The sequence below is a fragment of the Haliotis rubra genome, unplaced genomic scaffold (assembly GCF_003918875.1).
Source record: "Haliotis rubra isolate DU_JTF1 unplaced genomic scaffold, ASM391887v1 Scf407, whole genome shotgun sequence".
Lineage (NCBI taxonomy): Eukaryota > Metazoa > Mollusca > Gastropoda > Lepetellida > Haliotidae > Haliotis > Haliotis rubra.
The window spans coordinates 37,404-64,671 of NW_025767088.1; the positions used below are offsets into that span (position 1 = coordinate 37,404).

The 27,268-nt window shown below is 39.0% G+C and overlaps 1 protein-coding gene across 1 annotated transcript; it reads left to right on the forward strand.

The window, feature by feature from the left end:
- Window positions 1–4,046: 4,046 nt before the first annotated feature.
- Window positions 4,047–27,104, forward strand: LOC124287843 (methyltransferase-like protein 27). Its single transcript, XM_046724316.1, has 5 exons — window positions 4,047–4,141; window positions 11,103–11,257; window positions 11,584–11,712; window positions 25,622–25,757; window positions 26,920–27,104. The coding sequence occupies exons 2-5, from the start codon at window positions 11,105–11,107 to the stop codon at window positions 27,102–27,104; spliced, it is 603 nt and encodes a 200-aa protein (XP_046580272.1). The 5' UTR covers window positions 4,047–4,141; window positions 11,103–11,104.
- Window positions 27,105–27,268: the final 164 nt, after the last annotated feature.

The window sequence follows — 27,268 nt, forward strand, 5'->3', positions numbered from 1 at the left end:
TATAGGCAGGATGAATATTCATAAAACGTGCGTGGTTCGTGCGTGCATGTTAAAGTTCGACCCAATGGGAGAGAGAGAGTGATTCTTTATTTCCTCCAGAAATCAATCCGAAGATTATTGATACATGAATTCAATCAAACATAAAACACATTAGTATTTACATACAGGACAATGTTATTCAAAGTTGATAATTGATATGTACAGAAACATTCACAAAGGGATGGCGTCACTTGTGCCTCCATTAAAATACAAACTCAAGATATTGTTTCAAATGATAGACATATTTTGCAAAGTTTATAATGACAGCATGGTATGTGTCCCGCACTAGGGATCGTGTGAACTGTGTATCTGCACCTTGGAGAGTTGACAGCATTTCGTCGTCTTCCAACATTTCGAAATTTACATAGGTTTCAACATCAAGTAGATCAATCAGAGAAGAGAAAAAGTTATTTCGGAGACCTAATAATTTTTCACAATGTAGTATCACATGGTTGTCATAGTCATAAGCGTGCTTGATACACAGCAAACATTCTTTTGAGATTTTATTTCGTGATGAAATTTTCAAACCTAATTGCAAGGCTACTCTGTGTTCAGGGTATAAAAATGCAAGTAATTATCACTCTCCACTACACCCTGGATGCATCCACGGCTTGGCCCGATGATTTTATAAGCTCCCTTGGCTGGCTCCGCATTCTCACAGTAGCCAATCAGCTAAGCCGCCGTTACATCCGAGCTTGCGAATGTCAACAAAGATAGCGGACGCAGTCGCGAAGGTTTGTTCGCAGTGCCACTCAGGAAATAATACAGACAAATTGACAGACCTGAAACGTTAAAAAAATATATGAAAGAACTCCTTCTACCTCTTTCAGAGTACCTCTGCATCAATTGTGTTGCCAGGTTTAAACGGTTAGATAATCTATGAAGCAAAAGTGAGTTGTGATTGGTTCGCTCAACTTCCCAGTGTAGACACCTGATTGGATAAAAAGCCAGCCAAGGGTGGTAATAAAATCATCGGGCCAAGCCGTGGATGCATCCAGGGTATAGTGGAGAGTGATCGTAACTTGTCAACGAAGGACAGTATAACAACTAGATTATCACAGATATAAATTTAAAACTTGTAATCCAAATTAAAATATTTTAACTATACATTACAAGATATAGAACAAGTATAAAAACAGGCTATCGGTTGGTAACAGTTGAAGGTAGATCCCCATACTGGGGTCGAACATAGTTATAACAATGTTATGCCTAAACCAGTACTTAAACGCCCTTAACGCATATAACGGTTGATGAGTCGAACATACGGTTGTCTAGAAGTAAAATCATGGTTACTGGGTACATCTCCTATTTAGGTATCAGTCTGCGGTTGTGTTGAACATCGGATATCTCGAATTATTTACGTAAAATACGTCAATTTCAAAACGTATATTTAATTGTGTCGGTAAATCTTTGTATACTCATTGACTTGTGATTTGGAATTATGTCTTGAAAACTATATAATACTGCTCTAAAAGTAAGAGAGGGAGAGAGAGAGTTAGAGTTGATGATGATGACGGAAATGCTTTTTCTGCCCTTTCTCATGCTTTCCCAGCTTGTTCGCAGTCTTCGTTGAACTATGGTTTACGTATGTGGGGATCCACTGAGGACTTCGGGATACTTATCAGCTATAGTGTTTAGTTCATCAGAAACTCATTTTATAGGATCAGGAACACCAATGAAAAGTTCAGGTTTAAGTTTGTCTATACACACTGTTTTGTATTAAGATCAATTTGCCTTTGTAAAATTCCATCGGGATGATGGTGGAACATTAGATGGGAAAACAGGTTGAAGAATGGTAGGAAATTGATTATTACCACAGAGGTCATCATGAACAGACCATTCAAATTCATTAAGCAGATTTGGTGCTGTAATTGACAAATCAAGTGAAGAGTATGTACCGGTACCAGGATGTAAATATGTTTTAGAATTATCATTCAAAATACATAAATCGTGAGTGTTCGAACTTCATTTTGCTGAAGTGAATAGGATTGAGGAATCTAAAGAGAGCACAAAGTGAAAACAATGTTTATTGTGATACGAACAGCCGCAGCTTGAAGAGGGTTATTGAGGAGATAGAGGGAGAGGGAGACACACACAGAGAGAAAGATAGATAGAGGGAGATAGGAATGTGAATAATGCCCTGCTTCACCAATATTGAAGAGCCTCCAATGGTCTTATTCCCTAGAGGTGAAAAGAAGTGATAAGAATCATATTGTCTGATTTGCATTTGATTTGTGTTTTTAAAGTATGTTTCCTGTAAGCAAAATGCTGATGGCTTCAAATCTTGTGATAATAATTGCAAATCATTAAAATTGTTACGAGGTTCCACTGAATTATTTGATTATAACCGTTCATTGTGGTAGAACTCATGATAAGGAACGTGGTGAACGCCTCCTGTGAGTAGAAACTGGAGGACTGACCTCCATTTGTAAAGGTTCAAATCGATTTTCAACCGTGGCAAGGAATGAGGGAGAAGAAGGCACCCCCAAGTGTTGGAGGGCCCCGACCCTTCTTCTCATCTGTTTCTTTACTGTTTTTGTTAAGTGCACTGAATTTTGTCTTGTACCATTTTCTTGTTCTGAGTGTTGTGTCTGTTGGACGCCTGTTAGTGTTTCGGATATTGATGTGTCTGGTTCAGAGGAAACTTGTTCCAGAATGATCTGATCACCATTCACCCAACTGATAGACGTTTGGCAAACTCTGGTAGGAGGAGAGAAACTGCAGCTGAATACAAAATTGAAGAAGTCTGAGATGGAACAGAAACTAATTTCTTTGCTCCATGATGTGAAACATTGTTAGTATATATATTTTTCAGTATTTTTTTTATTCTCGTTCATAGATATGACATGATTTGGAAGAGGCTGCATGCTCCCCGCCACAACTGACACATCCGAGAGATTCATTTGTGCACTCAGAACTCTCATGAGTGCCACCGCAACGGTAGCAAACAGTATTCTTTCCATGACAAGACTCAACGCCATGTCCAAATCCTTGGGATTTATAATATCTGAGTGGATTTGGAACGTACACTTCCGCTGCAATGTTGAAATTGCCAGCTTTAATATACTTTGGAATGGTTGGACAGTTAAATGAAATAGGTATGTATTTGTGTTTATTATATATATTGTTTTCTTGCTTCTTGGTGAATCGCTTTACAGCTGTAACACTGGACTTTTTTAGTGCAGCTACAAGTTCCTCCTCACTCATGAGCGAAAGACACTTTTCGCGATCTCGTATAATTCCTCTACTTGAGTTCAGTGTCCTGTGCCCCGAGACAACAACCTGAGTATCAACAAACTGCTTAAGACTCAGCAGATTGACAGATTGTTGCCTCCGTGCACATTCAACTAACAGTCAACCATTACGGAGACAGGTGACATTTTCCACTTCTCCGCAGGCACCTTCAATGCCCTTGGAGATAGCAAGATAGTTGAGTTTCAATGGAAGACCGTCAGCAGAAACAATAACGATAAATCAGAGTTTTCAGTTGATATTTCATCATCAGAATCAACATGTCGACGTTTGTATGTTTTGAAGAACCACATTGATTGTGGAGAGACATGAGGGGATAAATATATTCAACGTCTCCGCTCCCCATCCGCCATTGAGTGTCTCAAGGACGACGTTACAGCTCAAGCCAGGCTGTAAAACCAGGGTTACAGAGATGCCATATTCAAGTAAATAAAGACATGAATAGCTATGATATCCAAAAGAACATGTGCCATATGAGGAGAGAGAGCTTTTAGCGTTGCCCAGCACCCATCACGAGAAGGTTGCACTTCAAGGGTGCCAAAGGGATATTGATATATATATATATATATATAGAGAGAGAGAGAGAGAGAGAGAGAGAGAGAACCAGAAAGAGAGAGAGAGAGACAGACACACACACATACACAGAACGAAGGATTGCGACAAAGTAATTGTGAATCTGCTAGGTATAGTTTGATTGGTTCAATGACGTGTTTTGCTTCAGGATTTATGTTCGGCGTGGTACAAGGGACCAAGCATTGCTGCAGATGTCGTGACTGAGTATTTCCATCACAACGTCTCTCTGGTGAATATACTCGTCGTTGCCGCCGGAACAGGCCATTTACGCGAACAGGTACAGTCATTTTTCTCATGTATTTCACATGCACATGTACTGACAAAAACATACAATGACAAAAATCAGTTGCAATTCATAAGGTAACATGTTGAATAGATACACAATGGTATTACTTTAAATGCTCATTCACTCACTCACTCACTCACCCACTCTCTCACTCTCTCACTCAGGTGTTTATGGCTGATGCCACCTGTGAGGCAGGATATGCTCATCTTTTCGATAATATTAATATTCGTAAGTTATTCACCAATGGATCACTGGATTGTCTGGTCCAGGCTCGATTATTACAGACCGTCGCCATATAGCTGGAATATTGCTGAGTGCGGCGTAAGACTAAACTCACTCACTATTCACCATTGCTCATTATATAGTCGAAACTGTTCAATGACCTGGACGTGGAAAGGGTGTTGTGGCTTCCATTTACATGAACACTCATCGCTGAACGGAATTCTCACGTCTGGTAAATCCCATTTCGAACTTAAAGAATGTATATCATATCCTTTCAAAATGGTCAAAATCAAATCTTTGATTGCAAAGTAACACACAGGCCACACATGCTAAATGTTCTAATGAATTTTCTCATGAATATAAATATGTTGTGTTCATTTCTACTTTGTTTAAAGTTCACAGAACACTTACAACAATAGTTACATTTCAGCAATGATAGAGCTATCGATGGGGATAGTTTTACAACAACAGTTGATGCAATTAACTGTTTCTAATATCAGGCTCGGAGGGTTGAGGTCTGTAGATACATGTACTAGTATATCTATTTTTGCCATTTTTATTAATCGACTGTCAGTTATCCACTCAAATCGCATACGCGTATCAACAACGGGGAGACAACACGGTTATAGCGGGCCAGTACGTCATTTCAGCAAAGCATTTAAGAGAGGTGTGATACTTTATGGATAGCAACGTCTTTATCATATTGTGATGAGTTTTTTGGGTATAATTTCTTATACCGTTGTCAAGCAAGACTGACTTGAGTTGTCTTGCTTGACAACGGTATAGGAATCCATACCGAAACGATAAAGTATCATACCTTTCTCATATGAGGGCGGTCTGTAAAAAGTCGAGACTGGACAGACAATCTAATGATTGACTTCACGAGCACCGATCCACGCAGTTGGGATACGACAAAATTAATACATTCCGATATATGCGTTTTCTTGATCTCCTTGAGTTAGACTACTTGGAAACATAGTTCAGACAACCCATAGATATAGCATTAGTCATTGAATTGGTGTTTTAAGGACCCCGTGTTTGAATATGCAGGCCTTACAACGTTATACATTCATAAGTAAATACCTTTAACCAGGTATATACATATCCATGAATAGATATGAATAGGACATGTACAAGTACAATATAAACACTCTATGTAATAACATATTAGTATTCAAAGTGATTTCCATGAATGCGTTATAAGGTAACGGTATACTGATTTTATTCTCTAGCAAGCGACATGTTGTGCCTGTTCATGAGATGGTGTGTCTCTATGTGTATGGGAACAAAATGTCTATTACGTTTATGCATAATACCAACAAACTCATGTGTTGGAAATTAATTATATAAATACATGACTATCAATTCTCCCTGAATTTATTAAACATTCGTCTCATATGTTACTTCCTTATCTTGACCTTTTATTTAATGGTATTCTAGAAACCGTTAATTTTCCTACATCATGGTCAACTGGTATTATTGTACCCATATATAAACAAGGTGATGTAAACAACCCAAATACCTACCGTGGAGTTACTCTCCTTAGTATCTTCGAGAAACTTTTACACATATCATTAACAAATGATTATTTAAGTGAGCTGACACTATAGATAAATTATATGAGGGCCAAGCTGGTTTCAGACGGGGCTATTTGATTTCAAGAGGTGAAACATTCTATGTCCTATTTGTTGATTTTGCTAAGGCATTTGATTCTATCAAGACAAATAAATTATGGGGCCCTCTTGCAAACTCTTGGACTCAGTCAAAAAATGAATAAACTTTTATGTAGTATATATGAAAATGTCAAAGTAAGTGTAAGAAATTTAAACAATAATGAAGTATCAGAATATTTTATTTGCCATTTAGGTGTCAGACAAGGCTGTATTAAAGTCCCTTCCTGTTCCTACATTTTTTATCAATGAATTTTCTGTGTAAATATGTGATAACTGTACCAACGGGATCCAGTTACATCCTGATTTAACTCAATTATTTTTGTTACTCTTTGCGGATGATATTGTCTTATTTTCTAACACCATAAGCGGTCTACAGAAACAAATTGATCAACTTGGAATCTATTCTGATGAATAGAATTTGGCAGTTAATAGGAGTAAAACAAAGGTTATTGTTTTTAAGAACTGCGGGAAACTTTCAAAAAGGGAACAATCAAAACGCCCAACCAGAAAATATATTTTGTCACTGATCCAAAGAATGAAAGGCATCTATCAACAAAGATGGCTTGAATCAATCTATCGATCCTCTAAATGTCTGTGTTATAAACATTGGAAATCTGAACTATGCCAAGAATATTAAAATATTTATCAAAAATCACTGTATAGAAATTCCGTGTAGCTTTATCCCGTTTTCGCTGCTCATCGCACGAGTTGTTTGTTGAAACTGGAGGTTATGTGAATATTCCGCGCAACCATAGAATTTGCAACCTCTGTAACGTTAATGCTGTAGAAGACGAATACCATTTTCGTTTTATCTGCCCCGCCTATGAAAACCTTAGAAAGAAATATTTAACATCCTATTATTATACCAATCCAAATGAAATAAAAATGACGATATTATTAACAAATGAAAATATTACTGAATTACAGAACCTGTCAGTGTATATCTATTTTGCATTTATACATAGAAAATCTGCTTTAAATTTGTATTCTGTAAATATTTGACATATGCTCTTCTGCTGCTCAGTTGTGAATATTGTGTATATAGATGTGCTATAGGCCTGTGGCCTTTTAAGTACAGAATAAAGATTGATTGACTATCAATTCCTCCGAATCTGTACATTATAATCGCTTAGGTAACACTTACACATTAAAAGGATCCTTGCTCTCAGCATATTTACCCGGTATATAAGAACACTCGCTACAGAGAAGACACAGTCTACTGAAACATTAGTCATCTTCACGGCTTGTTTTTACGACAACTTACAGTTACATGTTTGTATGTACGTTGCCACAGAACACGTATTTGCACTTTTCTATTGGTTGGTTCTATTGGGTGTTGTGCTGTCTGTGCTCTGGGAGAATAAATCCAGCGCAAACTGCTGGTCAGAGTCGTTATTCATTCCCGTCCTCAGATTGTATTTACACTGATGGTCATTTATTGAGTAAAAAGCTGTGAACAAAACAAAAGTCTGAATTACAGTGAAGTTCCATAACTCATATGTCCTATTTCGCATATCATAGATTCTATAAAATGCTATATCCTATTTCAAAGTGATTTGACAAGTCCTGTATCTTATAATATGAAGCAGATAGGATAATATACAAAATAAGACTTCAGTAATTGATACAGGTTGAAAAGTGAAATATACTAAGCAGTAAAAGAAAAAGTCAGTTTGGAATTTTCCTTCGCAGATACGGATAACTGTAAACTCATTTAATGTTTTGATGGTATATTTTTGACAACATCTCCAACTTGACCTGAGCAAAGACATTCCTTCCCAAACTCAAAATCGAACCCAGGAAATGGTCTCAAAAACGCAACCTGATCTCGGAGACGGTACAGTGTTCTCTATGTTTTTCATGCAACTCATGCTGCATGTGCTGTTCACAAGGACCAGCCCTATAAAATGCACCCCCAAACATGGTTGAAACATTCACATTACAACGACAGCATTATGCCGCGACTCACGACAGGACAGAGGAACCAGGCACTAGGAAGACTTGAAGCTGGCCACATTGCACAAGCCGTGGCCAATCACTTCCAGGTCAACGTTCGGACCATCTACAGGCTGCAGCAACGTTTCCGGGCCTCCAACACCACAAATGATTGCCCCCGTACTGGCAGACCAAGGGTGACCACAAGACGACAAGACCGCCATGTTGTGCGACAGCATGTACAGAATCCCTTCATGCAGGTATCCGAAACAGCACGCCAGACAGTGGGAACACACGGAAGACCAATCAGTACTGATACAGTACGCCCAGTTGAACATCTTTGGGATGAAAATTCAGAGGAGACTGAATAATGTGATACCAAGGCCGAACACAGCTGATTTATTGCGCCAGGCCTTTTTCAGAGTGTGGTTCCAGGTGCCAATGGCCTTCATCAATCGATTGGTGCACTCCATGCATAGACGCTGTGCTGCAGGTATTGCCGCTCGTGGTGGTCACACTAGATACTGAAGTCAAGAGTCTGAATGGACTGCAAACGTTCACGTAATGTCTTGGAATTGTGCTGAGATATTCATTTATGTGTCAGGATATTGATCACAAAAAGGTTTTGATCCGCTTATTATGTCTATTTCTGTAATGATTTGATTACAGTGCCTATCTAAGTTGGATTTCGTACTGACTTTTTTTGCTGCTGAGTATATATCCTACTTACAAACCTTATTTTACAATAACATTAAAATTGAAAAGGTTCCTTTACATCGAATTTATCTCCATTGTAGCCTATGTAAAACATACACACAAATTAACATGTCCTGACACAAAACCTATCAATAAACAAAATCATACATTTTAGACAATCAATAATAATAATCCCTTTGGATAAATTAATTAAAGGTAAGCAAATTACAATGCAATTGAGCCTATATATGTAGATAAAACGTGACGTGTGACCAAACTATGTGCTATTTTACCGATAGATAAAATCACTTTAATTTACACTAAAATTACCCTAATAGGTACACAAATGTAAAATATCATTACTCTAGATGTCAGAAATAAAGAGTACTTACACCTTAGTTGTCCTATAATTTCCGATGCAATCGGATTACCTATTTTTCCTAATTTGCCTTTTTTCAGTCCGTAAAACATGGCCGGAGCCGCTCGCTTGCCAAGCATCAAGCGCGACAACTCTCAACCTCCAACGTTAAAATAAACCCGCTATAAAAGAAATATGCTTTTGAAGAACATAATCAAAGGAAGAAAATTTCATAAACCTAATGTGACAAAATCCTGGTCAAAGGGAGGTAACCTACTACTGTTACGGAGGTAACATAACAGTTGTTTTCTGTTGGAGTTCGCAGAAAGGAGGTGGAATATGTGTTCGTACGGCTGGATGTACTTTGTACTGTGGCTAGGCATGCTTATATACTTACCGATATCTTCTAGAGAGTAATATTATGTTGTCAATTGATTGTTTGTGCATAGATCAGTTTTCTCTTCTCTGCCGTGTTCATGTGATGAAAGATTATGAAATGGCGATATTAGTGTATGCTTAGTTCAAAGGAATTTGTTAGATCACGTTCAGTAAAACTCAGTGCTTCACATGAAAAACACGGACATAAAGATCTACCACATACCATTTTGTCAGGTTTGCTGGGTGTTGAAGGAACATCTTTTGAGATGTAAACATCATTTTGCATACTGTTTCAATATAGCATGAATATTGCTGAGTGTGCAGTAAACAAACAAAGAATACAAGAACTTTGACGTGACATGACATGACGTGAAATGGCGTTTAACGTCGCACTTAAGAATATTTCGCTGATATGACGACGTGCATGCGTGTATGTGTGGCTGCTTGTACTAGCCAAGACTTAAGCTGGTTTTATAGTGCTAGCCCACTGAGATACCATGCCGCAGTTAAGCATGAATACCCCTCAGACTCATTATACTGACTCCGAGCCGACCAGTCCTTGGTGTACCCATTAATGCCGAGCGCTAGACAGGCATCAATAAGTACCATATTTTCACGTCTTTAGTATGACGCGGCCGGGGATCGAACCCGCGAATTCCGCTCTCCTGGCGGACGCTCTAACCACTACACCACCGAGGTGGTTTATGTCTATGTAAAGGCCTCTGAATCGACAAAGATATCATTAAGAAACTGAAAAGGGAACGCCAATAAACCATAACAGATGCCAACCCTACCATTAACAGATTCACTTAATGGCATGAACATGCACTTTGTGTTGGACTTATCAGAACATACTGTTAAATATACTGAGGGGGAAATAAAAGGAATCACATGAAAGGACAAGTGCTCCTTTATTTTTTTCCAAGGTTTCTTCACAAGCTTTGGAGCGCATAGCTTGCGAATAAACCTGGAAAAAATGAGGGAACAATTGGCTTTCATGTGATCCCTCATTTTTCCCCCTCAGTATATAATAGCTGGACACGATGTTCCTGTGTTCATATTGAAGGGTACTTGGAACTACGTGTAGAAAGTCATCAGTTGTGGCACGCCATGACGTTTTCCAACACAAACCTGTATAAGAGTACATATGAAACTGTAATGCACAATGTAATTGGGAACCGTTGGTAGAAAAATAATCAGGTGCATATAGTGATTATGTACATAATACTTGCATATCTATATGCAAATAAGGAACGTTATATACAAAGCAGCTGTATACATTGAATGCAACTCTTGAATAGATTGACGTCATATGGTGCTTTGTAATATAGAAATTTGATACAGAATTGAAATTTGATAAACTGTACATTGGTAAGCAATTACTGGTGCTACTACCACATCGTGCTCTGTGGTACATTGTAAGTGAAATGCAATTACATTGGTGATGATGGTTTCTTGAAAGGGACAATTATTGTGTCATTCAAAGGGTTGACATATGGATTCACTTGCTTGTGAAATATACCAGCTTTACAAACAACTTGAAACCCACCAGACAGCTCAGTCAACACTGGGTCATGAGAGGATTTGGCTCAATTATGTCAGCGGCTGAAATGGTGTTGGAGCCTATCATTTTTGCCTGCGAGCACGCCACTGCACTATTCGCATTACTTGGGTGTGTTCTTATTTTCAGAAATGACAAAAGAGGAAGCGAACAAATGTACACATATATGGATGCCAGAAGAGTCGGGCCAAGTGTTGGTTGGCTTGCCTTATCGCGCCGGGCTCCCGAAAGAGGAAGTGCTTAAATTTTACTCCAAATGGGCCGCGGATGGCAAATATGAACAGGTATGATACGTAAACTTAATATAAAATATGCATATATGACTTCTTGTTACTCGAAATTATTCACTGGACTTAAATATTCTTCTTCTCAAATATTCCCATGCATGTCGCCACTAACGGGATCGGGTGGTCAGGCTTACTGACTTGGTTGACGCATGTCATCGTATCCCATTAGTGTAGATTGATTCTCATGTTGTTTATTAATGAATTGTCTCGCCCAGACTCGATTATTTATAGACATGTAGCTAGAATATGGCTGAGTGCGGCGTTAAACAGCAAACCAAACCAATCTCCTTCGTCCAATGATCAAATGATATTTTACGATTCAGGATTTGTGTTTAGAGGATTACAAGGGACCAGTGATTGCAGCGAACGCCCTAGCAAAGCATTTCGGGAGCAGCATACCACAGACGAAAGTATTAGATGTTGCCTCAGGAACAGGCATGGTGGGCAAACAGGTACAGCCAAATAACCAAATCAACTTCACATTTACACTGAACAGGTACAGTCAAATAACCAATCAACTTCACATTTACACTGAACGGGTGCAGCCAAATAACCAAATCAACTTCACATTTACACTGAACAGGTGCAGCGAAATAAGTAAATCAACTTCACATTTACACAAAACGGGTGCAGACAAATAAGTACATCAACTTCACATTTACACTACACGGGTACAGCCAAATGACCAAATCAACCTCACATTTACACTAAACAGGTGCAGCCAAATAAGCAAATTAACTTCATATTTACACAAAAAGGGTACAGCCAAATAAGCAAATCAACTTCATATTTACACAAAACGGGTACAGCCAAATAAGCAAATCAACTTCATCTTTACACAAAACGGGCACAGCCAAATAAGCAAATCAACTTTACATTTACACTGGACAGATACAGCGAAGTAAGCAAATCAACTTCACATTTACACTACCTGACACGGAAAATGCCCATACAGTGTACAAAAGCTCAATGAATGCTGATAAAATGGTCACTTTTTCTTAATTATTGGTCGAACGAACGTTTAACACAATTATTAATCAACTGAGATAAAAGAAATATATGCTGAAGCAGTTGAGGAATTTTCAGCTTCAGATTCGTGGTTTCAAGCATCTGGATGCTCTAGAACCAGCGGCAGGGATGTTGGAACAAGCCAGGAAGAAGAACATCTACACCAACCTCTACTGTGAGTTCCTGGACGGCAACCGTCTCCCAATAGATGATGGTAGGTAACATCTGACCTTCACTTGATCCCGTAGTAACACGCATCCCAGCAAATAGTTATAGCAAATTCTGTGAATGAAGTGGTATTTTTCTCTCTTATGTTACATTTAGAAGAGGATTTCACCATAGCGTGTTGAACATTTTTATCGCAATCATCTTTACAGACACATACGACTGCTGTGTAATAAGTGGTGGAATGGGAGAAGGACATATTCCACTGTGTGGGTTGCACGAACTAATTCGATTGACTAAACCAGGTGAGTAGAACGTATGTGCAGTTTACAGAAGTACTGAGTGAGTGAATGAGTGAGTGAGTGAGTGAGTATGGCTTAACGCCGCTTTTAGCAATATTCCAGCAATATCACGGCGGGGGACACCAGAAATGGACTTCACACAATGTACCAATGGGGAATGGAACTCGGGTCATCGGCGTGACGAGCCATAGCTTTCACCACAAGGCTACTCCACCTCCCCACAGAAGTACTGAAAGAAACAATGCAAACCATAAATTCTAATAGATGTGATTTAAAACGTTTGGATCATTTGCAACAGTCACGACAGTCAGATATTTCTCAGTGAGCGTGGAAAGGTATTTATATTCTGTTGTACCCTGGATTATTATAGCTCTATCTCCATTAAATGTAGGAAGTTTCAAAATGCTGAAATCGAAAAAATGTCTATCTGATTTGAAAAGGTGTTCTACCCACATTTATTGAGTATTGGTTTATTCACTATTACTCATAGTCCAGACTGCACATGGTAATGAGGACTATCTGTATGGGTGAATGAAATTCATTCGTTTAAGATGTCTTTACATCCCAATAACTATACTTGATAAATAATTCTAAAATAACCAATACAGCTAACATAACTTACCAAACTAGTTTATCAAAATGTATTAACATCAATAAATCTAAAAAACACAATTATTACACTAAATATATATTATTACCTCCCTAGGGACTTACAGGAAAAATACTACTCTGTGTCTTCTTTCCCATATGGCTGATAAATACAAATTTCTTCTCAATATACTCATATATGTATGAAAGAAATGAATAATATACTCATGCCAATAATGTTGTCACACCCCTCCCAACCCCAACACACACACACACCCCACACACCCCGACCCCCCACCCCCACCCCCACACACACACCCGACACCCCTCACTAATTAATATGATTGAAGGGGGTGACAACCATTATTGGCATGAGTATATTTACGTCAACCAGAGTGTGTTGATTCCACAAGGTCATCGTATTTCTTGGCCCACAGGACAACTGTGCAAATTACTTTCCTTCCCCACTATTTAAACTGACCTAATATGCCCAAGCTACCCCGACCTCCATATTCTTATAGCAAGCAGCTATCAGCCATACCTGGTCATGTTCCCTGAATCTAACCTGTTCCCATAGTATTACCGGATAGTATCTAACAGCAACTCCTCAAAGTTCTATACTCCATTTTTTAATGCCATTATACACCTTTCAACGCGTATATGTGTCGACAGGGGAATTAGCTCAGAATTGAGACGAACAATACGTTGACGATCATGAGACGAAGAAATAGGTTGAGTTCAAACTTCTTTAGTTGACTATACAATACATGATAAACAAGTATACATAAATGAGGTGAGCGGAGTTTCAGGGCGTTTGCTGCTCGCGGTCGTCCCTACACAGACAGTCGGAATACGGGTCTGCTTGACCATATATACTGGACAAAAATAGTTAGGGATATATGTAAATTTTGAAATTATGAATAATGATCTATTTATTCATTGACACACTGATAAAATATAAATAATAAAAATACCAATATCCCTAACTTATTTTGTCCAGTATATATGTGAGCATATATACAGTTTTTGACAACAGTGGACAGGTGAGGACTCAACAATGGACAGATACAGAAACAATAGCACTTCCTTGTAAGAGTTGATTTGATGACAGACACGGCCAAGGGGGGTGACCAATTAAGGCCATAAATGTCAAATGCAGTAATTAATGACAGTGACAGAGTGGTACAGGGTGGCTAACAAGTCGGTAGTGATCATTATTAAGTATGCAGATTAGCATCATTTGAATAATTACAATTAAGTCTCACATGTCTTGGCTACATAGTCTTTGGTCTTAAGAGATATTTGGACGATGGCTGTCCTGCATTAGACGCTATGACAATGACATATCTATCTGAAGTACCAACATCAAAGGAATATTAATAAAATCGTCTATGTTCTTGACATGTAGTAAACATATCAATTCCATTTTCAGGGGGTTTCATCTGCATCGTGATGAAGGAATCACATCTCTCTGAGTGCATGGAATACAAGGACGGACTGGAGCAGCTGATGAAGGAACTGGAGGATGCTGGCAAATGGGAAAGATTGTCACGTGATGTCGTGTCAAAATACGTTTTTGGAGAAAATGGTGTTATCTTTAGATTTAGGGTATGTTAGGAAAAATGAGTCTCTTAAGCACATGCTCTGTCATCGTATCGCACAGTGACAATCACTTGATTGTCTGGTCCAGACTCGATTTGTGTTCAAACAACATCGTACAGCTTCATAACTGCTGAAACAAATATATACTCACGATATAGCCACAATTGTACAATCGACTCTCCTCTAGCAGATATTTCTTATGGGTGCGGAAAGGGTTTTGTCGCTTCTATTTAGTACCTCGGTTGTATGATTGGGAGACACGTAACAGTAACTTCTAATCAGACTTCTGCACAAGAATACTCGGTGGATTCTTGTAAAAACTTTGTCTTTGTTCAGCATGTATTGAAGTTCCTTCTTCAAGGCTTCAAACTCGACAGGTATCATCCGGTAGGGACGTTGTTTCACAGACACAGCGTCACTTGCATCTACATCATGATACACTAAATCTGTGCGCCTTATATATCCAGAAACAGCTGATACATAACTTGCACTACCGACAGGTTAATACTCTTCTCTCACAACAGCAGCTTTTGATCCCTTGTCTACAAAAGCTAGCTCCTCCCTAGCAGAACCACAACAAGGCTGTGACTTGACATTCACCAGTTCTTGGGGGAAGAATGGCTGTTTTCAAAGCGAGCTTCCTTCACTCAGAAATGATATCCTTGGCCTATGACAATATCCACAGGTCGCCTCTCACGATAATGCAGAAGTATCTTTGGAATAAACTCCAACAGAACTTGACATTTTGTCAACAACTCAGAGCCAGAAATATTTGAACGAGAAGAATGAGCGCTTGAACTGTCCTTCCCTGTTGTATATCCCTTGAACCCCTGCTTGCAAACCCCGAGGGCCTGAAACTAACCCTATAAGCTAGCGAATAATCGTCAAGCAAAGTAACAGCCTTGTGCAACTGATCTACTTTCTGCTCATCAGTGTCTTCTGAGGCACACTGTTTAAAATCATCAAGCAAAACCAACTGCCTCAAAGGATCAAAATCACTATTGACCTCTTTTGAAGTATGCCACCTATCACATAAATATTCTTTCCCCCAAGCAAACTAAACAATAGCAGTACAACCCTTTTTCTCAGCAGACCTGAACCTTTGATGTAAGCTTCTGGTATCAATTCCAAAGCCTGTTACTCTTAACTTGCTGAGATTTTACCCTAAGTACACTTTGCAAAAGCATTCAGTTGTTTACCACCTTTTCAAAAGGTAAGAATTACTTTTCAACATCACGTTCAGAGATGTCTAATCTGCCCCAAATTATCAAACGATCACCTGTTGAGGTAATGTGAGAGAGATCACTTTGTAACTGAAGTTGTTTCAGCAATAATTTCTCTTTCAACTTCTAATGGCATCATCCGGAATTCTCTCTCAGCACCACCTTCCTATCTCATTTTTTCTTTCAATTTCCTTTGTCTCATATGATATAATTTTACATAGCCATTTTTTTCTCTGGCGAATTTTAATTTCTTCAGAGTTAAAACGTCAGTCTTCTCAACCAAGGCCAAAGTATCGTCATGAACATGTTTTTTCTTTAGCAATAATAGTGATATAACATTTCTTGACATCGCTTTTAAGCAAACCGGATTTGAGGCCTAGTTCGTAATATTCGACCAGTTCAGATTTTAGGCATAATAATAAAGCACAATAGTACAGTTTCGACAAACTAAGATTTTCATAACCACAAAACAACTGTTTCAAACACTTTCTGAAAACAGTTACCCGTCAAAACAACGATAGAAATTATACAATGGATTATTGAACATCAATGACAAGACAATCCATTCACAGAATTTGAAAAAGATGTTCATGTTTTTATGCCTACATATACTTTGGTTGATGGATGGGTCATATTGCACAATTGTCAGCTGTCTGTCTACGACGTGTTAAGTGATAGTAGATCCTCAACAATAAACTAACACCTTTGTTTACCCAGTTCATTATGTTAAATCTTGTTGGTGACAGTACCATTTACATCTTCATCTCCAAAGACTTCCTTGTTTTTCAGTACTTATCGAGATATAAGCGAGATTTGGACCATTCTATTAATTTCTAAATTAGTATCCAAGAAGCCTGTTACGACATCTTGTCATTTGTGTTCTTATTATGCCAATTGACTGAAATTAACCGTGTTCCACTTAAATTGTGAACATGTATGGATGTCTACTTCTGTAATATGATTAACACGGCGTTTTGAAACCTGTTTTTACTTCTTTATTATCTGATGATCATTCATTAATTTTCAACCTTTATGTGTATCAATTCTAAATGCCATTCCAAGACTTTTTCTTCTACTTGTTATTTATTTTCCTGCTGTTGGTAATGGTTATCTGCTGCTTATCACAACATATCATGTAGGCATTCCACTCAACACTTGCTTGTACCCACTCGAACGTGATAATAGTGGCAGAATCCTAATCGACACTTAATGCAATACACCAGACGATGATGCCCATGAAGTTGTGCGTGTTTTTATTTATTCACCGACTGGAACGACAATCAATTCGAAGTCATTTATTGTAATATTTCATCATCAGAATAAATAAGAGTTGAAATGGGGTGTAACGTCGTACTTAAGAATATTTCGCTCATATGACGACGTGCATGCGTGCGTATGTGTGATGCTTGTAGTAGGTAGACCAGACTTAAGCTGGTTTTATAGTGCTAGCCCACACATTATACTGACTCCAAGATCATGTACCCATTAATGCCGAGCGCCAGCCAAGAACCAACAAGTACCATATTTTAACGTCTTTTGGTATGACGCGGTCGGGGATCGAACCCGCGACATTCCGTTCTCCGGGCGGACGCTCTAACCACTACACCACGGAGGCGGTCCAGAATAAACAAAACAACTGTTTTAGGTCTGTTGCCTCAGACTGACTGACGAAAGACTGGTTTTGATACAGTTAACTACGGTTATACCGAATTCAAAGGGACCACATAGTCCTTACTGATGAAAGTTGTATTGCCTTGGTCAAAGAGTATCATATCATGGTCTTTTTAGAGCAACCGCCATGTCCAGTAAACAGATATTTTTGCTCAAACTCAAAGAATACACCATATATTCCAGCCTTTTTCTGTACAAAAACGTTTTTCATACATGAAACGTTTGTAGTTGTTCCCACTGAGTGAGTGAGTTGAGTTTTACGCCGCTTTTAGCAATATTCCAGCAATATCACGGCGGAGAACACCAGAAGCGGGCTTCACAGGATCGGTTCCAGAGGGAGAGGTGCGGGGTGCGCAAGTGTAGAATGTGACAAATCTAGATTACCACAGTTACAAATTGAGAATGGGCCGTTCCCACTGACAAGGCCTCAAATAACATTACCATTATATGCAAACATCATGACACAAATTGTTTGATCAAAGAGTTTGGTATACGTGACATATCAATTAATGCCACATATGAGGCCAGTATGTTTACTGGGGAAGTAATCTGCCCAAAGGATTGATCGGTGATATCAACGTTTGGCCTGACAGAACAACTTCAAGACACGTTTAGTCACGAATTCCAAAGCTACATAAGATCCGTTCAAGGAGGGATATATTTTCAGGGTCCAGCAAATATACCACGAAATCCCTGTCTCAATTGCGTTTACCAAGAACATGGAAGAAGGAAGGAAAATCAGCCAATCTGTTAACCCCATGAAGAGGACCACTTTATGGATGCATCTTTTGCAATAAAAAAGGTGTCTATCCATAAAAAAGTGGTCCTCTTCATCATACAAGCTTATAAATACCACTTAAAGACGTTATACGCCGCCTTCACGGAGACGTGGCAATTACACTCGTCACCAAACTCAACAACTTGAAGAAGAAATTCATCTGCTGTTCCAATCACCTGACTTTCCTCATGGGAGGTAGAGACCAAAACCTGATCCCTTAGTTGTCTGTTGCAATAAAGAAATTGTCTATCCTTAAAAAAGTGGCCCTCTTTATCATACCAGCTTGTAAATGCCACTCAAAGAAACTGTTAACACCCATGTTTCAGTAAATCTGAGAACGGTTATCTCTGTGAGGTGAGGTGAGATGAGGTGAGGTGAAATTGGGTTTTACGTCGTGCTTGAGAATATTTCGCTCATATGACGACGTGCATGCGTGTGTATGTGTATGTGCGGCTGCTTGTACTAGCCCAGACTTAAGCTGGTTTTATAGTGCTATCCCACTGAGATACCATGCCTCAGTGAAGCATGAATACCCCACTCAGACACATTATGCTGACTCCGAGCCGACCAGTCCTTGTTGTACCCATTAATGCCGAGCGCCAGGCAAGGACCAACAAGTACCATATTTTAACGTCTTTTGATATGACGCGGTCGGGGATCGAACCCGCGACCTTCCGCTCTGCAGGCGGACGCTCTAACCACACTACACCACGGAGGCGGTTGTTATCTCTGTATCATGAAGATATGGTAATATCAAACGTAACCATAGACCCTACAACCTCTGTGACACAGGTGTGATCGAAAATGAATTCCATTATCTGTTAATGTGTTATATATTCTATATACTTACGTAAATGATGTAAATACATACACAAAACATACCATGCCATCCTATATTGTATACGTTTAACATATTGTCATGAAATCATGAAAAACCTTTCACTATTTATATTCCATGCCATGAATGTGTGAAGCTCTATAACGCCATCTGTGGACCTGATTAACTAAATGTACAATGGGCCGACGGCCTACAGTAATACCAAAGACTATAAAGTTAATCCGTCATTTTACAAATTAGTTGTCTATAAACATTAACGGTGATATGTATTTATTCATGTCACACATGTTATGCATTTCGCTGAGAAATTAGGATTGAAAATGGATAGAATTACATTTATATTCATATTTTGAATTATGATTTTTTTCATCTTCGCAAATATTATGTAACCTATACAAATACATATGGTGTTATGTATTACAAGCACAGGTTAACTGTAACAACGTCTCAAATTCGGAATAAATCATAAAATGTATTAGATGTCTAAATGTAAAGAAAGGTCTACCAAATTTGCAAAATGTGTAAACGAGGTTCTAACTATAATTTTACCGCGACCTTGGGAAATAATCGAATCAGATTGTCATCGCAATCATTTCTGGTTGAAACATCAGTTTGACAGCCGGAAGCTCTTATTATTGAAGTATAGCTTCACTGTTGGACGGTCTCCATATTTTCCTGAAAGTTCTTGGTGGGTTCCATTTGACAACTTTTTCTGAGAGAAGTACTATTCGCTCCCTGGGCTACGCGTAAATGGGAGACGGGTTCTAACCCGCAGAATACAACACATGAAAGCGCTAAAATCATAACAAGTCTCCCCTAAAAGCTATACGTAACGATGTTTGGGTTAATTGTCGCGTTACAAAGTTCCAAAACCTTATGCATTATATGTACAATAAAGAACCACATAGCGAAATATGACTTTATATGCTATTTGTGCACTACTACTATTGCACATGGCCTGTATTTGAAAATGTGGAGAAGAAGATAAAACAGGGAGTTAACACGTAACTGTGCTAGTCCGTTTATTATCAGCTCACTTACTCGCCAGTCCAATCATTATATTCTGCTCTGACGGTTTCAGATTACCAATTGTACAGTGCATTCATCATCTGGCGTTCAGGTGACAATCTACATGTCGAATACTTGCTGCAATATATGCACGCTACTTTAACTCGGTTCAACATCAAGTGGTAGAATATAGACTCTATCGAATTACAAGGCCATTTGGGTAAGTCGATATTTATTTGATGATTAACACAAATAACCGATGTCTGTATTCGCATAATTACGAGGTTCCTGGGACACAAGGAGTTGGAAATGTACGAGATTAATTAATTAATTTAAAACTGTACGAGATTAAATACAAGCATTTTGACAAACAACAGTGCTTTATATCACAGTGATCGTTGTTTTAGTCAACACACCAACAATATTCATGTCAGGAATTGAAAGAGTGTATGTAATATTAATCATAGGTCGACTTAAAATTCCAGGTATGTCGTGGACACCTGTTGTTGAATCACTGACAGATAGTGATGGTACTAAAAATATTGGCGAAACTGGAGCTTACCCAGTCTTGTCGCAGAGGAAGATCGTATCCGCACCTTAAAGACTCTTGAAAGCAGTGCTACTACTGTGAATGTTGTAACCTTTATCAAACACCGTTTGTGACTTGTCACCGTAGAAAGAGTATGCTCAAAGCATGTGTCAGCAGTTTTGAATTATAGACACTAATGGATGGAACTGCTAGAATGTTACAATGGGAACGTTTACTATTGGAGGGTTTGAAGACACCCCTCTTCTCTGGCAGTCTTTCGAAAAGTGAATTGTTACTTTGAATGTTTATGCTATGACGATTTCATATCCATGCGGGATACCCTGTGCGTGCAACACTGACCAGATAGCAGAACCACACGATAAAACACATTTTTGACACTAGAAATAATATACGTAGAGAAACAAACAAAGGAACACCGGAAAATTCAAGCGTTCCTGTATTATTTTCCAGTTTTCATCACCACAGCGCTCTTCAAAGCTGGTGATGAAAACTAGAAAATTTTAAAGGAACGCTTGAGTTGTTTCTCTACGTATATAGTTAAATCACAGCAGAGTGGTTACTTGTCGTTTCTAGGTTTTTGAATAAAAACATATACTGCCGAATCTCTCTGCAATGCCACTGTTATTCATATATACTGAACCGCAAAAGAAACGCAAGTCAAAATCCAGATTTTGAAAAACTTTACTTTTGACAGATAATACATGAAAACAGGTACATAATAACAATCAACACTTGTTGCATGATGATTGGGACATGTCAGTCTATGCATGGAAACATTGTTGGTTTACTTTGCCTTGAAGACAAATCGAAATTGATCCAACAAGTCAGTAGCGCGTATGTCCACCTCGTGCATTCACTACAGCTGTGCACCGCCTGAACATGGAGTGAATCAGGCGGTTGACAAAGACCCTAGGGATTGCCGCACATGTCCGGATGATGGCTGCCTGGAGTTCTGCTGCAGTTGTCGGACGTGGTCGGACTTTATTCCGTCGTCTCTGCAGCTCGTCCGAAAAATGTTCGATTGGGTTTAAATCAGGACTGACAGCAGACCATGGCAGTAGTCGGATGTTATGCTGCTGGAAAAATGCCTGAGTGACTCTAGCAGTGTGGGGCCTGGCATTGTCTTGCTGGAAAATGTGTTGCTGGTGTCGGACGAAAAATGGCACAACCTGGGGTCGGAGGATCTGGTCGATATAACGTTGGGCAGTGACTCCATTTCCCCGACCTGGCCCAATATTCTGGAAGAATACTGGCCCTAATCTCTGATTCAGGCCAATCGCTGCCCATACCATAACACTCGGACCTCCCCATGCATCATCTTGCATTACACATTCGTCAGCAAAGCGTTCACCTCGGCTTCGCCATATTCGAACTCGGCCGTCAGCATGAGAAATGCAAAACCGACTTTAATCAGAGAACAATACCAGTCTCCACTGTTGATGACGCCAGTTTCGATGCAACGTAGCCCACTGCAGACGATTCTGTCGATGTCTCGGTGTGAGGATAGGACGTCGAGCTGGACGACTACAACGGAGGTGGACTGCTCTGAGTCTGCGCCGAACTGTATCTCCGCTTGTTGCTCGGTTGTGACGTCCAATAGTCTGTCGGGCAGTCTCGTTGGCAGATAAGAATCGATCCCCGAACGTTGAATGTGTCGATCTTGCCGTGGTGTTGTGACTCTCGGACGTCCAGAAGGTTGGCGGTCAGCAGTGGTCTGTGCAGCAGCAAAACGTTCCTGAAGACGGTAGATGGTCGTTATGTGCACATGGAATGCATTGGCAACATCTGCAACACTCCAGCTTCAAGACGGCCGATGGCTTGTTCCCTCTGTTGCGTCGTTAACCTTGGCATTTTGGGTGGGCGTTTGTCGGGAGTGATTTCAAACTGATTTGAGAGCATTTTTATACCCTTATGTGTCCTTTACATCATGCGCATCATGATTTTCATGAAAAACTTCTGCAACCACATCCCACGGCCAATTCAATTGCTGCGTTTTGGCGATGTGCATTATCCAAGAGAAATCACCAAACAGAACCTGAACATTAACAAACTGCTTTTTCACAACAAAGGTAACCAATGTGTAGTCACACTATAATATTTAACAATGTTCTATCGAATCTTTATTCATTTTGAAAAAACTTGCGTTTTTTATGCGGTTCAGTATATATGTACTTGCGGGCGATTCTTCATTATCTTCCTTCTATGAGAACTTGAGATTTAACTTGAAAAATAAATTTAATATATCAGCTAATCGTTTTTACTTTAACATATTGTGCACCAAAGAATATAATAAATTGTGCAACGAATATTGAAATCTTTCAATGTGGCCTGGAGCACAGTAAATGATACGAGCCACAGTAGAGAATAAAGAGGATGATGTTTTATTTTCGCTCCCTCTGGTGTCCCTTTGACACGACGTGGTCTGTCGGGACGTCAATAAATTGTACAGGTTATTTTTAGTCCTTAACATAAACATTTTTCAAGCCCCAAATCGTAAAATGTCCTAAGTTTTGAGTTTGACCAAAGATACAGAGACAAATGGAGAAAAACATGACCAAAATCCAGAATCCAATATGGCTGCCAAACAATGCATTTTAGCAACCGACACTTTCAATTAAATATTTGCAGAATCTGGTTCCGCAGCTGCATTAGAAATTTGGAAGCCCCAGAGTGTTAGTATCGAGCTATGGCGTCGTAAAAGTGAAGCTCGAACCGAATGAATTTGAATTGTCTGCCCTTGTTTTTGTGCCCATAGCCCTGGGAGTTTTGTTGTCACTGTTTCAGAATCTAGGGCAAATTGGTGACCTTTAGTCACTGGTCACTGATACTGATGGAACAAGAAGGATAGAAGAAGAAGAAAAACAAGAACCAATTTTCGAGATTATTACAATATTGCTCTTGCTTTTGATGTAACCTTGTCTTTTCATGTCAAGTTCATATGATCAAAGGCTGATATTAAATATCCCCATTTGTGTGCATTCATATTGAAGCAATTAAAATTATGTCCAAATGTAAATATATGGCCATGCCAGATGCATGCCAACTGACGCTCACGTTAATACATATAATACAGAGCGATTACACTTGTTGCAAAACGTATTATATAAACTATCAGGGTTAAGCAATGAAATGAACGAACCCAAAGCTGTACATTTAACACTCTAAACTCAAATAATTAAAATGTTAGTGAAATATAAACCAGTAACATACTCATAAAATACATGTATATATCGACCATGCTCTATACTTTCGTATCAATAATTTAATTAGGAAATATATATGCATAACAGATGTAGACTTTGAATACAATGACGACTCTTGACTCAACAATATGTCTTTATAAGAGTCACTGAGATAATGAAATGATATATGGAATGGTGATTGAAAAATAGCAAGCTCCAGTAAACTGTTGCCAGCACTAAGATTAACACACTGATACGGTATGAAGACGCACATTTTGTTGCACTGTAACACAACATACTGTCAAATAAAGTAGCTGCTCCCGTTGGTCCTGTCTACATATCTGGTTTTATGTTTTAAGTAAACGGGAAATAACCAAAATGTTATCCTAAGAAAGTGACAGTGTTGAAGCTGCAATAGTTCGCGAGAGAGAGTTGACTTAAGGAAGCACTTGCTGGAGGAGGTCTTAGGAACTGAACTAAAGAACATATTGAAATTTCAAAAGTTTAATCAGTCTTCATGAGATGATTAACCGATGTTTTAATTCATTTACAGGCTGCGATATTGTCCTGTTTATACTCTCAGATATGTCAGAAGATGCAAGCGAGTACACACAGAAAGGTACGCCAGAGAACATAGCCAGAGCTTTCTGCGCCTCTGCTTATCGTGCTGGGCTCACCAAACAGGAAGTAGTGGATTTCTACTCTAATTGGGCCGTGGACGGCAAATATGACCAGGTAGGCTCTATATAACTAGTAAGTATATATATGACACGAAATCGTTTTAATGTTGCTTCTCCGGTGTACTCAACTATTCTCCTTCATCGAATGGCCTTATATGTTTCAGAATTCGGGCTATGAGCGCTACAAAGGACCAGTCATTGCTGCCAACGCCTTGGCAGAATATTTCAATGAAAGCATACCCAAGACGAAAGTATTAGATGTTGCTGCAGGGACAGGCCTTGTTGGCAAACAGGTACAGCAAAGTGAACCAAATTAATTCAACATATACACTCACTGAAACGGAAAGGTCCTGTAATTACCACATAGTGTACAGAGGATGAATGGTATGCATTTTCTAAAATATTCCTGACAGAAGTTTTTCACAATAGGACCCGTGAAGATTCGGGCTAGAACTGATCTTCAGTAACCCATGCTTGTCGTAAAATGCGACTAACGGGATCGGGTGGTCAGGCTCGCTGACTTGGTTGACACACATCGTCGTATTCCAATTGCGTAGATCGATGGTCAGACTGTTGATCACTGGATTGTCTGGTCCAGACTCGATTACTTACAGACCGCTGCCATATAGCTGGAATATTGCTGAGTGTGGCGTAAAACTAAACCCACTCCCTCACTCACTCTTGCTAATCAGCTGATCTGTGTATAAGAGCTGTTTGGTCAATCAGTTTGCCTTATTATACACTAAACAGTTGGACAATTCTGTAGCTTCAGGACCGAGGATTTAAGCATCTGGATGCTCTAGAACCTGCTGCAGGGATGTTGGAACAAGCCAGGAAGAAGAACATCTACACCAATCTCTACTGTGAGTTCCTGGACGGCAAGCGTCTCCCAATAGATGATGGTAGGTAACATCTGATCTCCACTTGATCCCATAGTAACACGCATCCCAGTAAATAGTTATAGCACCTCCTATAAATGAAATGGTATTGTGTCTCTCCACTGTTACATTAAGACAATTTGTCAGTTCTACCAAGCTGTGCTTAACATAGGTTCTTTCGTATGTTACAGACTCGTACGACTGCTGTGTTATAAGCGGTGGAATGGGAGAAGGACACATTCCATGCCGTGGGTTGAACGAACTAATTCGATTGACTAAACCAGGTGATTCACCTTACAGAAAACATTTGAACAATACTCGCCTCAATTCAGATATAGCAATTAAACAACTTTCGAAATCGGTCCGAATGCCAAGACGGAGTATGAAAACACGTAGTTTTTTTAAGTATTGTGAAGTATAGAAAGGTGCACTATTGCAGTAAACCGTCATTCCAGTCATGGTTCATAAAAAGCTCATATTCTGAACAATCTATATCAATAACGTTCTGTTAAATTTTTCCTGTCTCATTCTAGATGTAACCTTTTTACAAACTGCTGTCGAAACCAGTCGTTTGGACAAAGTTAAGTGTAATGAATTGTGAATCGAAATGACATATTCAAAATACATAATTTACTGTGATAAAATGACGATATATATTCCTAGATTTTCTATAGAGCTGTACACTATAAGCACATTAGTTACAAGCGTATATTCTAGAACAACATATAGAAGTTCTAAGGATCGCTTCTCTGTATTTATATCACATGAAACCAACTGTTGAAAACCAGTCACTGAAATTAGGCCTTTGGTTTTCTGGCCTCTGGCCTTATATCCAATAAAATGCTTGTGTGTCTGTCGTTAGTATTTCATAAAGGGTTGTTTTTATTCATTGATGCTTCAACGTCTAGAGTGCCCTTAAGTGTGATATCTGTATGCACAGGCAGATAAAATTTATTAATATATATTGTTTGGTAAACATTTTAATCCCTCTTTTAAGGGGGGTTCGTATGCATCGTGATGAAGGAATCATATCTCTCACAGTGAGAGACGTAAAACCCAACTCACTCTCTTACTCGTCATTGCTCTAAAGTCATGACTGCATATAAGAATATGGTTTACATTTGTGTGTGAATCAAATTGCATGTCATCTTTTGTCCGTAGTAAACATTTTAATCCCTCTTTTCAGGGGGTTTAGTATGCATCGTGATGAAGGAATCATATCTCTCACAGTGCAAGGAATACATGGAAGGACTGGAGCAGCTGATGAAGGAACTGGAGGATGCTGGGAAATGGAAACGGCTGTCCCGTCACGTTGTGCCAAAATACTCTTATGACGACAATGGTGTTATCTTCAGATTTAGGATATGTTGAGAGAAGATAACTGATAACATGATTCTTGCATCGGTTGTTTAATTGTTACGTATGAGGAATATATGTTAGAGTTTGTTCCAAAAATATACCAACATATCAGTTCATGGTGGAATACGGCAGATAATCAGGATATTGCAATAATGGAATGTCACTAATGTAATCTG

Excerpts from the sequence above, each read along its gene's own strand:
- LOC124287843 (XM_046724316.1), top strand. The coding sequence starts at position 11,105 with ATGACAAAAGAGGAAGCGAACAAATGTACACATATATGGATGCCAGAA. Across the intron at positions 11,713-25,621 it reads CAGGCATGGTGGGCAAACAG|CTTCAGGACCGAGGATTTAA; the intron begins GTACAGCCAAAT and ends ACAATTCTGTAG. Across the intron at positions 25,758-26,919 it reads GCGTCTCCCAATAGATGATG|GGGGTTTAGTATGCATCGTG; the intron begins GTAGGTAACATC and ends CCCTCTTTTCAG.